The following is a 15,515-nucleotide window of genomic DNA, read 5'->3' on the forward strand; positions in this document are numbered from 1 at the left end:
AGTAAAAAATAGTAGTTGATATTATAGTTTTTGTTTTCAGTAAAAATAGTTTCTCGTTTTCGGTTGTAGTATATATTTGAAAAATAATTTTACAATACAACAGAATTTACGAAATTAAGAAATGTATGGCACTAAAGCCGTGATTTGCTTTGACCTACTAAGCGACCGCTGCTCATTTCGGTACCTGCAGTTTACGAGGTGAATAATGGTCAGTGAGACGGATCCTCTCAGTAATTATTCTTGGTTTTCCAGACCGGGGTCGCCCTCCCACCCTCAGATATCTCCTCAATTGCAATCACTTAGGGTCACTTAGATTGAGTGAACCTCGAACCAACCCTCAGGACCAGGCGAAAATTCTTGACCTGGGCGGGAATCGAACCCATGACCTCCGGGTGAGAGGCTGGCGCGCTACACTTGGCCCGCGGAGACCGGCGTTTAGGTAATGATAGAGGACTATATGCGACTGTAAGGTTTAGCAGAGAGTAAGTGAAAAGTAAATTGAAGTATGATATGGGCGGAGAATCAGACAGTAAGGCATGTTTAGGTCCAAGAACTTCCTTGAAGGAGACAGGAGGTTGAGGAATGTTGTCGGGTTCATTGGGACGTATTTCCACAAAATGTTCTCCAGAGACATCGTCGTCATATTCGTTATTACTAGTTTCTTCTATCACCATATTCAGAGTAGCTTTAGTGCTATTAGACACAATTAAACATCTCTTCTTTAGCTGCGGTGAACCCGCGGACGTGTCCGGTATAATTTCGTCGCTACTCTCTGAACTAAATTCCCTATTGCTATCCGATAAATCATCCGCGTTAACTTCGCACTGTTCTAAATACTGCATTAATTTATTGTCATCAATACCTGCTGAAAAATTATCACGGGAACAACATGTCATTTTCCTGTCACAAATCCACTCACTGCAAGGAGCAATCTCTTACTGACCGGTTAGCGGTATTTGTAAACACAGGGAACGACTCTTGTGAAAGGTATAACACCCTCTTAGAACTGCCAAAGCAAGGCCAGGCACACAGTAACGTGTAGCCCCGTTACTACAGGTTGTAACAAATGTATGCACGTCACTATAGGTTGCCTCAAAATTAGGTATATCACAGAATTTTAAGCCGGCCAATGTAAACGGCTCTGGCAACTTCCGACTGGATTGTTAACGGCCGACCAGATCGGCTCTGGCAATTTAAAGGGCGGATGTTCGCACTACCGCCTGGCACCAAGAGAGTTAAAAGTAAAGAAACGTGTATTTTTTTGTTTTTGTTTTCGATGAATCCTATTAAAGGGGATAAAAAAGGGGTTGAATACCTTTTATGAGGATACTTATATCTCAAAAACTGAAGATGTTACTGTCATGAAGATTGGTATCTGGAATCTCATTTAAAAATAAAGAAACATATTTTTTTGTTTTTGGAAAATCTGTTTAAGAGGGGATAAACAGGAGTGACAAAGGGGTGAATTTTTTAAACAGATATATCTGCAATATATCTCAAAAATGTAACATGTTACAGCCTTGAAAATTGGTATTTGGAATGTCCTGTAAAAGTAAAGGGACACGCATAATTTGTTTTACTGAAAATGCACTTAAGGTGAAGTGTTAAAGGGGATGAATTTTTAAAATGAGCATATCTACAGTATATCTCAAAAACTTAACATATTATACACGTGAAAATTGGTATTTTTCATCTTTTAAAAAGAAAGATGTATTTTTTTTGTTTTCGGTACAAACACTTAGGGGGTTGACTGAAAAAGGGGGTTGAATTATTTTTATTAGGATACTGGTATCTCCAAAGCTGAAGATACTACAGACGATGTGAAAATTGGTATTTGGAATATCCTTTAATAATAAAGAAACACATTTGTTTTTTTGCTTTTGTAAAATTCACTTAAAGGGGTTGTAAAGAGGACTGAAAAGGGGGTCGAATTCATTTTATGAGGATACTTACATCTAAAAAACTGAAGATGTTAGAGACATGCAAATTTGTAATTGGAGTCTTCTGTAAAAATAAACATGTAATTTTTGTTTTCTGGAAATCCATTAAGGTGGAGGAAAAGAAGTGAAGAAAGTGTTGAATTCTTTTTATGAGAATACTTTTAGTCCTATATAAATACTAAAGATGTTACAGATGTGAAAATTGGTATTTGGAATCTCCTGTAAAAGTAAAGGAACATGCATTACCGGTATTTGTTTTCAAAAAATCCACTTAACCCCTCAGCGTCGCAGCCATTTAAAGAGCTTCCTACCCCGCGGCCGGATGAGATTTCAAGTACGCGCGACGGAAATACATTGATTCACTTAAAGTGTTACTACAAGTATGAGAGTAGCCCGATATTCATGAAATTTGGAATTCCTTATGACAGAACTAAGTACATGCAGATAATTACATAATTGTTTCACATTTCGTTAGTAATTTAGTTCCGTGTTATAGTGTTTGAAGCACTCTTCGAGACAGAGACCCATGTCACTCTCCTGGCAGCAGTACACTGACGTCTTCTTTTTGTCATGTTTTGAACACACGATACAACGTCTCTGAGGTTTGGATTTCTCACTCTTTGGTGCTAATTTCCTGATAAAATGTCTTTCCTGCAATCTTGGAACTGTATTATCTGATGCGCGCCGGTCTTGAATATTTCTTTTCCCGCTTGAGCAAGCGTATTTTGTAAACAAACCTTTCACCAGCTGAACCCGATAAGGTAATTGCTCAATATTTATCTCTGGCTGTGTGAATATTATTAGAGAATTTAGGTATCATAATTCACTGCTGAAAACTTCCCTTTGACCTGTATAATTATCTATAGTCTCCTACACGAAATTTCCAAGTACTGTTTCCTCCTTATCGTCACTGTCATAATTTACCACTGTCACATCATCTATTTCAATATCAGTGCTGCTCATACTGTCATTACTACTTCCGACTAAACTTTCATCTGAATTATACAATATTTCAAGCACGTTACTGTCAGTCAAACGACAGCTGAGCGCGGCGCGTGACATGGACTGATGAAGCTGCAGCGAGACCGAAAGCAGCAGGACGAAACTGAACGAGGGGAATAACATTTATGACGAAACAAATCAACTCGATACATATTTCAGATGAAAGGTCGAGACATCGTCTTTCAAGCAAGATATATAGCATGAACAACTGGTTCTCGTATCGTAAGACAGAAAGCAGCACTAACTCATGCCTACACAGAGCGCTCGTGGAGAGTTACGAAAATATTACAAGCTGAGAAATAAAGACAATATGATAAATAAACCGCACTCCCAATGTACAAATAGAGCAAAGACCATCACACGAAAAGACAAACTTCTCAGATCATCATTTCTTTATTTTATTCTGTGGGAAAGAATGAAGCAAACAGACTTTTAAAAAAGCAAGAGATTAGTGCTCAGACTTACCTGACAGATGCTTAACCTCGTAAAAATCAACTACATTATAAAGATTTTCAGTTTCTATTTACAACACTGATAACCCGAAAATGTCTTCTTGGAAACAAAACAATTTGCATATCAATAACTCCAAAACTCTTCGCGCTATAGCTGTAAATGTGAAACCATGTTTGGGTCTATACCACGTATAGAGGTTGGCGGCTACGGAAGAAAAGAGGGTCTATACCACGTATAGAGGTCAGCGGCTACGGAAGAAAAGAGGGTCTATACCACGTATAGAGGTCGGCACTGAGGGGTTAAGGGAAAGTGTTAAAGTGGGTGAATTTTAAAATGAGCATATCACAGTATATCTCAAAAACACATATTACAGATGTGAAAATTGGTATTTTTAATCTCTTTTAAAAATAAAGTTACATGTATTTTTTTGTTTCAGGAAAAACACTTAAGGAGTGGGTGTTGTAAAAAGGACTGAAAAAGGGGTTGAATTATTTTCATGGGGATACTTGTATCTCAAAAACTGAAGATGTTACAGACATGAAAATTTGATTTTGGAATCTCCTTTAAAAATAAAGGAACACGTGTTCTTTTGTTTTTGGAAAATCCAATTTAACGCGAGAGGGGAATAAATGTATTGAAAAATGTGTTGTTCTTTGACGATACTTATATCACGAAAACGAAGGATGTTACGGTCGAGAAAATTGATATTTGGAATCTCCTTTAAAAATAAAAATGCATATTTCGTGGTGGGGAGGGGGGTGGAATCAACTTAAGGGGGATGTAAAAAGGAATTGATTTTTTTTTTTTTTTTGCTAGTGGTTTTACGTCGTACCGACACAGATAGGTCTTATGGTGACAATGGGATAGGAAAGGCCTAGGAGTTAAAAGGAAGCGGTCGTGGCCTTAATTAAGGTACAGCCCCAGCATTTGCCTGGTGTAAAAATGGGAAACCACGGAAAACCATTGAATTGTTTTTATGAGGATACAAATACGAAGCGGACTTAAAAACAATACACCCTGAAACCGTTAAGTTAAAAATTTTATTTGGTATCCTAGGTGTTAAATAACAGAAGGTTTGAAACAAATTTAACCGCTCAGAGTGTTAAATGGAGGTTAAGATCCGAAAACAAATGTATTCATTACTTTCTCCAAAACAGTTTAACGTACAAAGAGAAAATTCCAAGTAGCAGTATATATTTTTAAGTCCTAGGTGTAAAATAGGAAATCTTTTTTAACGTTCCACCCCTAACGTGTTAAATGAGGTTAGCTCCTTAAAGGAAATTATTCATCCCTCCAAAACCGTTTGGTGAACAAAGTTGTAATTTTACGACAAGGGTCTTATTTTATGTCCTAGGTGTAAAATATCGTTTACTTGAAAATATTTCTCCTCTAAGGTGTTTAGATAGTGGCTGACTCTCAAAAACACAATATCCATTCTTCCGAAACTGTTTCAGGCATGAACTTAATTTTTATATGAAGGTTGGTCTTCTATATCCTAGATGTTAATAAATATTTAAAAACAGTCACCCAATTTTTATATGAAGGTTGGTCTTCTATATCCTAGATGTTAATAAATATTTAAAAACAGTCACCCCTTAAAAATGTATTCAATCCTCCATAACTGTTTGACTTACAAAATCAAAATTTCACACGTTGGTCGCTTTTACATCCTAGATGTTTAAATAAGATAGGGTTTAAAACATTCAAATTCTTTCGTATGGGGTTCAAATGAGTGTTAGATCAGAAAATAATCAATCATTCCCCAAAAACCGTTTGACGTACGAACTGAGGGCGTATTTTAGAGGCTCAGCTGAGAATGGACTCTCCAGAATGTAAAACTGTGAATAAAAACTTTCAGTTTAAAATCGTAGTGAAGCACGGGTATCTTTATATAATAAAATGAATATCTATTTTTAGAAACGTTTTCATAAAATACTCCCTCCATTCTTGACTAATGCCTAAAATGTAACTTAAAAGCTTTTCGGTCTGTTGAACACACAGTTCAATATAAATATTACACTATAACATACCTGTAAAAAAAAAAGCTATTAAACAAAGAATGACATGTTTTGTTCTTAAAAGAACATCATCAGATTCTGTCAAGTCATACTCAGTATTTGGAAATATTTTTCTCCACAGAGGTAAGTTCCAAATTTCAAATTCCTCGGTGTTTGTACATAAATAAACATAAATATTTCCAAATATTAAATTTGACTTGATAGAATATATATTCTTTTAAGAACAAAACATGTCATTCTTTGTTTAATAGTGCGTATTTTTATACCTTGTTTAATTGTGTGGTTGTTTATTGGTAGATAATAGTGTAATATTTATATTGAACTTGTGGACTTAAAAACTTTTTAAAGTTACATTTAACTGAGTCGACACTGGAAAGCATGGCTTCCTTCTTAACAAATTGTGCCTAAAAGACAAACAGTCTTCTACACAGTTTGCAGGGCAGAATTGACAGTCCCTTGTGAAAATTTGTGGTACCTGTAATCAAATGAGGAAAGGTGCTATCCTCTAGCAGTAAAAAATCAAGTAATGTTATTTGTTTTACATCCCACTAACTACTTTTATGGTTTTCGGGGATACCAAGATGCCGGAATTTAGTTCTACAGGAGTTCTTTTATGTGCTAGTATATCGACACAAGACTGACGTATTTGAGTACCTCCAAATACCACCTGACTGAGCCAGGGTCAAACCTGCCAAGCTGGGGTCAGAAGGTCGGCACCTCAACCATCTAATCCACTCAACGTGGCAATTAAAAATCACATGGTGACTTTGATTTTTGAGCCCTTTCATAATAAGAGTTTGAAAACACAGAAATAAAGATGAATACTTCTTCTGTACCCTTTATATGACTGCAGACAGTGCTTTATTTGGGATTGAGTTTATGGAGGTATTTACCTAACTTCCATATACCATCACATGTTCGGTCACTCTCCTCTTCACATTTCTTGGATGCAGCTTCATCTGCTACCTCCTTCCCTTCAGAAGTCATGTACAAAAGAAAAGCTTAAGAAACTGGATTGGAAGTAGTCAAACGTGACCCAACACAGGAAATTAACAGTAGATTGAGGGCTGTCATTACTTAATTCATTGTACTGAATGACCCATCACAGTCAGATGTAGATGTAACTTGTCACCTCTCCCGACATCGTCAGCCTAGACAAAAGTGAAGACGTTGCAGCAGAAAGAAATAAGATTGTCTTCAATGAGTATTTAAAATATTTTGAAAATATAATATTGTTTATGAACCTAATCTCATGAACAAATAGGCCTATACTCAGAATATTTTATGAGACCATATGGTGTACCAGTGTGCATTTCTTTCAAAAGTAAAAATTAACTTTTCCTGGTACAGTACTGTGTTCCGTTACCAAGCAGAGTGGTGTACTTGTTAACACGTTATGGCTGCGGAGTCAAGCTTTGCATTTGAGAGATGAATGGGTTTGAATCTCACTGTCAGCTGTTCTGAGAATAGCTTTTTGTGATTTTCCATTTTTATAATGGGCTGAGTAATGTTAGAGATCTATTATTATGTGAAATTAACTTATTTGTTATGATGTATCATCTTTGTGAGAACATTTTTTTTATGAACTAGTATCAGTAACAATACTGGGAGCAACAAGAACAGGTGTGTTTGATGAGTGTTTTATTAAAATCTGGTACCATAGGTTTATTTCTTATCTTAAACTTGGTATGATACTTCTGACTTTATTTATGAAACAGTGGGTAAAACAAGTGATCTGAGAACGCAAAGGATTGTAGAGGTAACGGCACTTTTTGGTACCAATTTTTTTCAAATTGGGAGATTTCTCAAAGATTGAAGAAGAAAACTGATTTCGATGAGGAATTACCCCCTCAAAGGAAGAAGTGTGATTGGAATGCAATATTTGCACCAAGGTCTGAATGCTGCTTAAAGAAGATATGTCATGAGAACCAAAAGAAATTTTACAAAAGAAATTAAAATCAAACTTTAATACAGTGACATCCGTGCATCTGAAAGAACTGTTAAGAGCAAACTGTCACAAATAAACACGAAGGCCTGCAGACCTGCCCAGAAGTCAAAATTAACTACTGTTATTGCAAAATATCTTGCATGGGCAAAGGAACACAAGCAGTCGAAATTTTGACTTTTGAAAATCAGTCGGTATCATTTTAACTGTGTCTGCGATGTGATAAATGTATTTTTTGAGTTCAAAGCTGTTCCTAAAGCAAATGCTCTTGCTTTTTAAATTTTATTTCAGGTTTGTTGTGATTATTCAAATAAAATATCAGTTTGTATGAAGACGCTGTGGTGAAAAGTACATTCTGATTGTGTTGTGCAGACTGTGAAACGTCTTCCACTAAAGAGGCCGATCATTTTGATTCCCTAATAGGGGTGGCTATCAGGTGGATTATCTATCTTCTTTTCCAGGTTCAAGAAGGGTGGAAAAAGATAGAAAACATTATTAAAATTCCACGCGAAGGTCTTATGAGCTTAATGCTTCAATGTTGCAGTGTACAAGGACCCTGACCACAGCGACAAGAGGAAGCCATGCAACTACACCTCGGGCCCAGAGGAAGGGAAAGTCTGCGAAGTCAACATAGCAGACTTCTCAAATTGTTCCTCCATCCATAATTACAACTATCATAGGTCTGCTCCTTGCATATTCCTCAAACTTAATAAGGTAAGACAATATTCAATAACCCTAAAGAGATGGCATATATTCGAGTAATGCTAGAGGTGGCACAGGGTCATATCTAACCTCCATGATTCAATCCACTTTAGTAACACGCCCATTTCTTTTATGCAACCTGAATGCTTGAAACCATTGTCTTAACTGATGAGCAGATATATTTATCAGAACAGCACACTTATAAAAATGCATTTATTTTCTGTAAATGATACAGAACTGACAGAAAATCAACAAGGATTGGATAATTGTTATCAAATTTTTCTCACCCTACCCATTCCAAAATTAGTATGTTTTACAACATGTTGAAATATTTGCTTTAAAAAAATGGAAATTACAAGCTTCCATACAAGATGAGTCACTCCTTGGCAAATATGTCGCAGGTCAGTATACATGGATTTTGAGGAGGCTGTATTTTTTTCACACGTAATATATTTTCCAGCAAGAGTACAAATTTTGACGGAGTTAGTATGCCGACATTGGGGTTCAAACCAACTATCTCCCAGATGCAAGCTCACAGCTTCCTACCACAAAATTTAAAGTTTGAGAATAGCAGTACTTCAAGCATTTACAGAATAAAATGTTAACATGATCATCCTTGTATAATTTACTAATCTTAATTTTAAGACACTAACAAGTAATAACCTCATCAACTGTGGAGTTTGGACTGTGTTTATGGTGATGCAGTAACTTGTAAATGGAAACAGTGACAGAAATAGAAGAGGAAAATGTTAATGAAACTGTGAAAACAAGAAAATCTTATGTTCCATATACATTTATACTCTCCGCTTGAATCCCATAAAATGAAGGTCATTATTTTATTTTTTCAGCCTCTTTAACAAACAATTTAACAATTATTCAAACTTTATACTGTTATTGGTTAATGTATTTTTTTTAAATTTTGTGGTAGGAAGGATAGGAATATACGAGGCATGTCCGGAAAATAAAGATACATGGCTGAAGGGTAAATTTGTAATTCATTGCGCAATGCAAGGTGGAACAGACGACTTTGCTAGGTCGACCAGAGTGCACACCCCTACTGCTTGATTTTGAGCAATAGCGTTGTCTCTCTCGCTCTGCCTGTCTCCCTCTTCCTCACTCGTTCTGGGGCACTCCACCATCTGAGCAAAGCTGAGCCAAGCTTAGGCGGGTCGCCCTGACACAAACGCTAGTCCGAACTGAGCCCAGTCTGCACGGTGCACAGAACCTCTGCGCGTTGGTTCGCACATGTGAGATTTTGGGTGTTTGATAGGGGTTGATTTATGGTATGTGCTACTTACAATGTATAAGATCAAGTCCAGAGTGTTATGCTGCCCTAATTTGTGCTCTCCTACATGACTTAACTTTTAGGTGAGTTATGTAGAAGCATTCAATTTTTATGGCAAGTTTTAAAATTTGAGTGTCTCAATTTGCAGATAACATGGTAATCATATTGCAGGCCGAGTATTTAATGTGACGGTAGGTGAGTCAAAATTTATAGGTTTGTTTTAAAGAACTACATTAATATTCTATAAACAGTTTCAGGTGTACCCATAAAAACATACATGCATATCACATGAATGCTGGTAGTAGGCATAATATTTTTCTTCTCTTCCTGTGCAGTGAAACGGAAGCAGCAGGGGAGTGTATTACACTACAAATGCAATCCTGCAAACTATGATACTTTCGTTGATATTCAATAAGATTTTAAGGTACACAGTGAAATGTAATGTTTATGGGAAATCTTGAGATTTTATCACTTTTAAGAAGTATTTTAATTATAATCAAGTTCAGTTTACTATCCTCCTGTATGTACCTCACACCCCAGTTTTTAAGTTTGAATTTTCAGGGGGAAAATGTGAGATACTGTATATGCAAGTAAATACCGTATTATACAGAGAATGGAAGAAACTGGGAAGAATAACAAAATCATACACACTGTCCGACAAACAAAATTTAAACACCCAGAAGGGGAGAAGAAAACGAAATGAAACTTCACACGTTGAGAGGGTTTGTGATGTTATTTCAATGATCACAAACTCGAGTCAAATTTACAAAGAACTTGGCAGAATGACGTTGCACCCCCTATGGCCTGTAAGCATGCACTGATTCAATTGGGAAGGGTGTCATAAAGCTATTTTATCCTCTCCTGAGGCAAGCTGGCCTATAACTGTTGTAACTCGTCCTTGATATCCTGGACACTGGCACTGGGACAGAATTGACGTTCGAGCTGGTTCAACACATGTTCTATCGGGAACAGAGTGAGGGATCTTGCTGGCCACGGAAGTACCTCAACATCGTGCAGACAGTTCATAGAGACACGTGCTTTGTGTGGACGAGCATTGTCCTGTTGAAAATGGTACCATGATACTGTCACATGAAGGGTAACACATGAGGACGCACGATGTCTGTGACGTACTGATGTGCCGACAGAGTTCCCTCAATCACTACCAGCCGTGACTTGAAGTCGTACTCAATGGCTCCCCACACCATGACGCCTGGAGCAACACCGGTCTGCCTCTCCACAACATTGGAAGAATGGAACCTCTCCACAGGTCATCGCCCTACTCTCAGACGATGGCCATTCAGGGTAGTGCAGAACTGCGATTCATCGCTGAACACAATGCAACGCTATTCATCAGCAGTCCATGCTTCCCCATCATGGCACCGCTCCAAACACAGCCGTTTGTGTTGTATTAACGGCGGACGTGTTCGACCAGAACCTTGACAATGAGTATGCCTGCCGTCACGTTCCCATGCATCAGGCCACTGTCTTCCGAATGCCCCACAAATCTGAATATTGCATGATGTGTCTAGAAATCTCTCTTTAGTTTTTGTTGTGAAGCTGGCACTACATCTCAGTCATATTTATTGATTTTTACATTTTTCCACACAAGCGCTGGGCGGTGTTAAATTTTATGGCATTTTTGCAAAATGTATTAATGTTGACGCTGTTCAGGCCCGTTATATACCCTACCAAGCCTGGTAGCAAACTAATGGGCTCAGGTGGCCTTTTTACTTTCATAGAGAATTGCAACCCTAATTATTTATATATCTGCCGATGGTGTGTGTGTGTGTGTTTGTGTGCGTGTGTGTGTGTGTGTGACACACACACACATTGACATCCAACCGTTTCTTCTGGGTGCTTCAATTTTTTTGTCAGGCAGTGTAATATTATCAGAGGAATGTGAGAAAAGAAATCTACGGAAGGTGAAAACATAGAATATGCACATTGTAAGGATGTGCATGAGAAGGTATCCTAGACTTCATAACAGTATGAACGATAAAGGACAAAGTGGAAGACGCATAACCAGAAGGGAAACCTGCATCAACGTGCAGATATCTGTGGAGTAGTTGCCTGTTAAATCAGCACATAAACATTTAGCTGTACTTGGCATACCCCAGACAACAATGCAACATCATGACAAAAGATTTTTTGACCCCTGGTTTTTAACGGACTGGTTGATGCTGATAAGGACGCTCGATGCTTGTGCGACTCATCTTTGAAGATGCTGTTCAGAAAATGATTGCAATAATGTCATGTTTACAGATGAGTTGTACAATTTACGGAAGTTCAAGAAATCACAGTGTTGTGTTTTGGGCTAAGGACAATCCCCATGTTATGATCTGGGCCGGCAGGACAGCGAAATGCATTTTTTAATCATACTTTTTTTTTAATGGTCCTGTTAACGAGCAGTAATACAAAGAGATGCATGCTCCATAAACAGCGGTGAGGACAGTGCACTGCCCTGCTGGACTCCACTCTTGATTGTTAACCATGATAAGTGCTCCTCTCCAACTCACATGCAGTTGGTACAATTCTTGTGCAACATGTAGACTTTCCTTACAACTCATTCAGGCACCTTCCCCTTTCACAAGTATTGCCAGATCTTCCCTCTTGTGACAGTGTCATGTGCCTTATCACTATCCAGGAGTTCCACAATCAAGTTCTTGCCTTTCCCCTATACTTTACCATGAGCATTCTGGCAGTAAATATAAAATCTATAGTAGACCTGTTAATTCTGAAGCCATACTGTTCCTCTTTCATCTGTGCTTCTGTGACAATTTTCAGCTTTGCTCTATGATCTCAAGAATTTTCGGTCCATGTGAGAGGAGAGTTACCTCCCTACAGTTGGTGGATTTTTGTCTAATCCTTTTCTAGACCAGATGAATGATACCCTTTTTCCAGTTTGCAGGTACCTTGTTCCACACTGCATTAAGCACACCCTTTACTCCTGCTGCTTTGATTCTGTCTGTATTCACTTTATCTACTCTTGGCAATTTTCCTTTAGGCATACAGTAGATTGTAATGCTGTTGCTGTCCATATGATAGTGGACTCCTCCGAGTCCGACTTTATGTTTGTCTTTTTCTCTTATCCATTCATAAGGTGGTTGAAATGGTTCTTCAGGACCTTTCTGATATCACATTCCTTTCTGACTATATTTCCATTTTCATCTTCAAGTGTCTTAATGGTATCCATGAGTTTCCTTTTGTTTTTGACCACGCTGTTTCATATTGCCTCTTTATCCAGTTTCTGTGTGAAAAACTCCCAACTCTCCATCTTTCCCTCTTGAAATATCATTTTGATCTTCATCTTATTTTGGTACACCTGTTCAAGGTGTTTGAGTTTTGCTTCATCCCTTATGAGTTCTGACTTTATTTTCTCTTGGTCTCTTTCTTTCTGTGCTACATTCCTTTCTTTTATGGCTACCGTCACTCTTTCATTCCACCATGATGTTTCCTTCTTTCTCACATTCACATTTGTCTTCACACAGACTTCAATTGCTTCCTTTAGCAAAATTTTTTTCAGTCTGGTCCATTCTTCATCTCTGGTCGCCACTTCATCTCTTGGTGTCTGACCTTATCTGGTCGTGATAGTCATCTCTCTTGTTTTTATAGTGCTATTAAAACAATGTGCGTGTTCTGACAGTTCGCAGCACGTGGCGCCGAACAAAGGAGTGGGAGCGCTGTGTTGCCACATGATCCGGCATGAGTTACTACATCACAGTCAACAGCTCTCGTTCTGCGCTAGGCTCTGCGGAAAATAATATCCATTAACGGCGATCATGAAAGAGTTAGAAAAACGTTAAATATCGTTGCTATTATTCCAAGATGGCTCAGCAGTAATTTTATCAGCTCAAATATCGTAAGACAAACTCCTCATTCGCCTTCCTCATAGGCTTTAATGAGTCGGGTTTTGCCCGGTGTTGATAACCTGTCATGTGATGGTCCAATTACATCCACTCCCTCTCTTTCCCCTTCACCTTCTTCCCAAGGCTCCTTTTCTTTCTTTTCTTTTCTTTTTCTTTCCCTATTCTAATTACTGTAGCTTGAGAAATTTTAAAGCTGCTGCTGTTCTTTCTACAACTTTGTTAACGTCTATCAGTGGGCCTCCATTTTTCCCTTCAGCCTCAAAATATTCCCGTAAGGCACATACCATATCGCGAACTTGACCACGTATAGCGAAGCCATGCCTCTCCATTACGCTTGCCTTTTTTCTAGGTGAATGAATTCTAGGTCGCCCTCGGTGTTTAGCAGCGCTCTGAACGGGTTGCAACATTTTGAATTCAGTAAATGAGACGGTGTTAAAATTACACTATACTACACAATACTATAATTTACACTACACTAGAATGCCAGCCTCGATAACGATACACTTATTAACACGAACACAATAGCACTATAATATTTAGTTGATTTAAAAAACACACTATACAGACAATGATATCTCTCAAAGTAGACATTGTTAGCCCAGCCACATGTGTTACGGTATACTATATTGGCAACGTGGAACTCGGACCGACCGCCTCACGAAGCTTTCAGACAGCGGGGGTAGGAAAAGGGAGAGTGCATGCCGAGCTGGGATTGGCTGAAACGGGAGGCGTGTACCGGTTGCCATAGTAACTGCCACCTCCTACTACCACGCTGAGAGCTGTCAGAACACGCACATTGTTTTAATAGCACTATAAATTTATTTTTAAATTTTTAAGTTCCCACATCTTGATTGCGGCATCTTCCTGGTCAGTATTTTTGGCCCAGTATAACTGAGGATCTTTCAAATCTGTTACTAATAACTATGGTTGCTAATAATTTCATGTGGCTATTTCTAACCGAGTGCAGCCCTTGTAAGGCAGACCCTCCAATGAGGGTGGGCAAAAGTAAACCCGTGTCATCATTCCGTGGTGCTGCAGCTCTTATCAGGCACAGCCCCAATGGAGGTGAGCTGCATGTACCATTTTCAACCACATACCAGCCCTACTGCCATTCTTAAATTTCTGGCAGTACCGGGAATCAAACCCGAGCCCCCGAGGACGGCAGTCAATAACACTAACCGTTATGCTATGGAGGCGGAAAAAAAGTAAACTTGTGCCCTCATCCCAAGGTGGTGCACCTCTTTTCAGGCACACCTTCATTGGAGGTGAGCTGCATGTACCATTTTAACCACATACCAGTCCTCCTGCCATTCTTAATTTTTTGGCAGTACCAGGAATCGAACCCGGGCCTCCAAGGCCGGCAGCTAATAGTGCTAACCATTACGCTATGGAGGCGGACACTATGGTTGCTATCAAGGGTTTCTCTATGTATTACTTTTCTGTCTATTCCCAAAACTGAAAATGTAGCTGAAGGGGCAAGGATTTCAGGTGATAAGGGAAATTCAAACTGAATCACAGTCTTTTCTGAATATCCTGTGAGAAAATGAATTCCTGGAATGCTTCTGACTAGCAATGTTGCTGGAATCGATATCTAACCTCAAAAGGGACTTCTTTGAAGGTGATGGAGGCCAATGTCTAAGGTACACAATGACCTATTTTTGTAAGATTAGGCTTGGAATTTATTGACCCATGGAGTTGTTGTTTGTCCAACCCTTGTCCCGTTGCTCTACGGGCCAGGTATGAGGTGAGATGAATCTGTCGTGGCGGGTTTTTTATGACTGGATGCCCTTGATGACATCAACCTCATCAGAGGAGTTAATGAGATGAAATGAATGGCGTGATGTATTATAGTAAGAAGGGAGAGGGTGAAACCCGGTACCAGCACGTAGCCTAGTCGTGTCGAATAGCACCAAGGGGTCTGCTCAAGGCTTAACATCTCCATCTGACGGAAGAATCACCATCAACAACATCATATGCCCTCTCTCCATAAGAACCCTGCACAGAGGTTTGGAATTTAATCCAGGCTTTTGGCACGCAATCTAGTGATTAGAAATTGTATACCACCACCTCCCCTACCCTGCCGACCAACATTCTGATGGTGAAATTTTTTCGACTAACGGGACTCAAACGGGTGTCAGACCGTTTAGACTTCAGCGCCTTAACGATATTGACTCATGGAGTAACTAAGGAAATTAATTATACTGCAAATAGCTGCAAAAATATAGAAGTTTTTAATCGCCTTTCTACACAGTGTTAATAATAATATTTGCTTTACGTCCCACTAACAGAGGTGCCAACTATTAC

The 15,515-nt window shown here is 38.7% G+C and overlaps 1 protein-coding gene across 4 annotated transcripts in view; it reads left to right on the forward strand.

The window, feature by feature from the left end:
- Positions 1 to 15,515, forward strand: part of LOC136877064 (sodium/potassium-transporting ATPase subunit beta-2) — a 130,747-nt gene that overhangs the window by 86,635 nt on the left and 28,597 nt on the right. For all 4 annotated transcript variants that reach the window (XR_011018599.1, XM_067150880.2, XM_067150882.2 and 1 more), the window contains exon 4: positions 7,903 to 8,072. Coding sequence is in view for 3 of the 4 variants with exons in the window: in XM_067150880.2 (XP_067006981.2) it covers positions 7,903 to 8,072 (170 nt within the window). In the remaining variant the exon portion in view is untranslated. The remainder of the gene's footprint in view (positions 1 to 7,902; positions 8,073 to 15,515) is intronic.

The sequence above is a fragment of the Anabrus simplex genome, chromosome 7 (assembly GCF_040414725.1).
Source record: "Anabrus simplex isolate iqAnaSimp1 chromosome 7, ASM4041472v1, whole genome shotgun sequence".
NCBI classification, from domain to species: domain Eukaryota; kingdom Metazoa; phylum Arthropoda; class Insecta; order Orthoptera; family Tettigoniidae; genus Anabrus; species Anabrus simplex.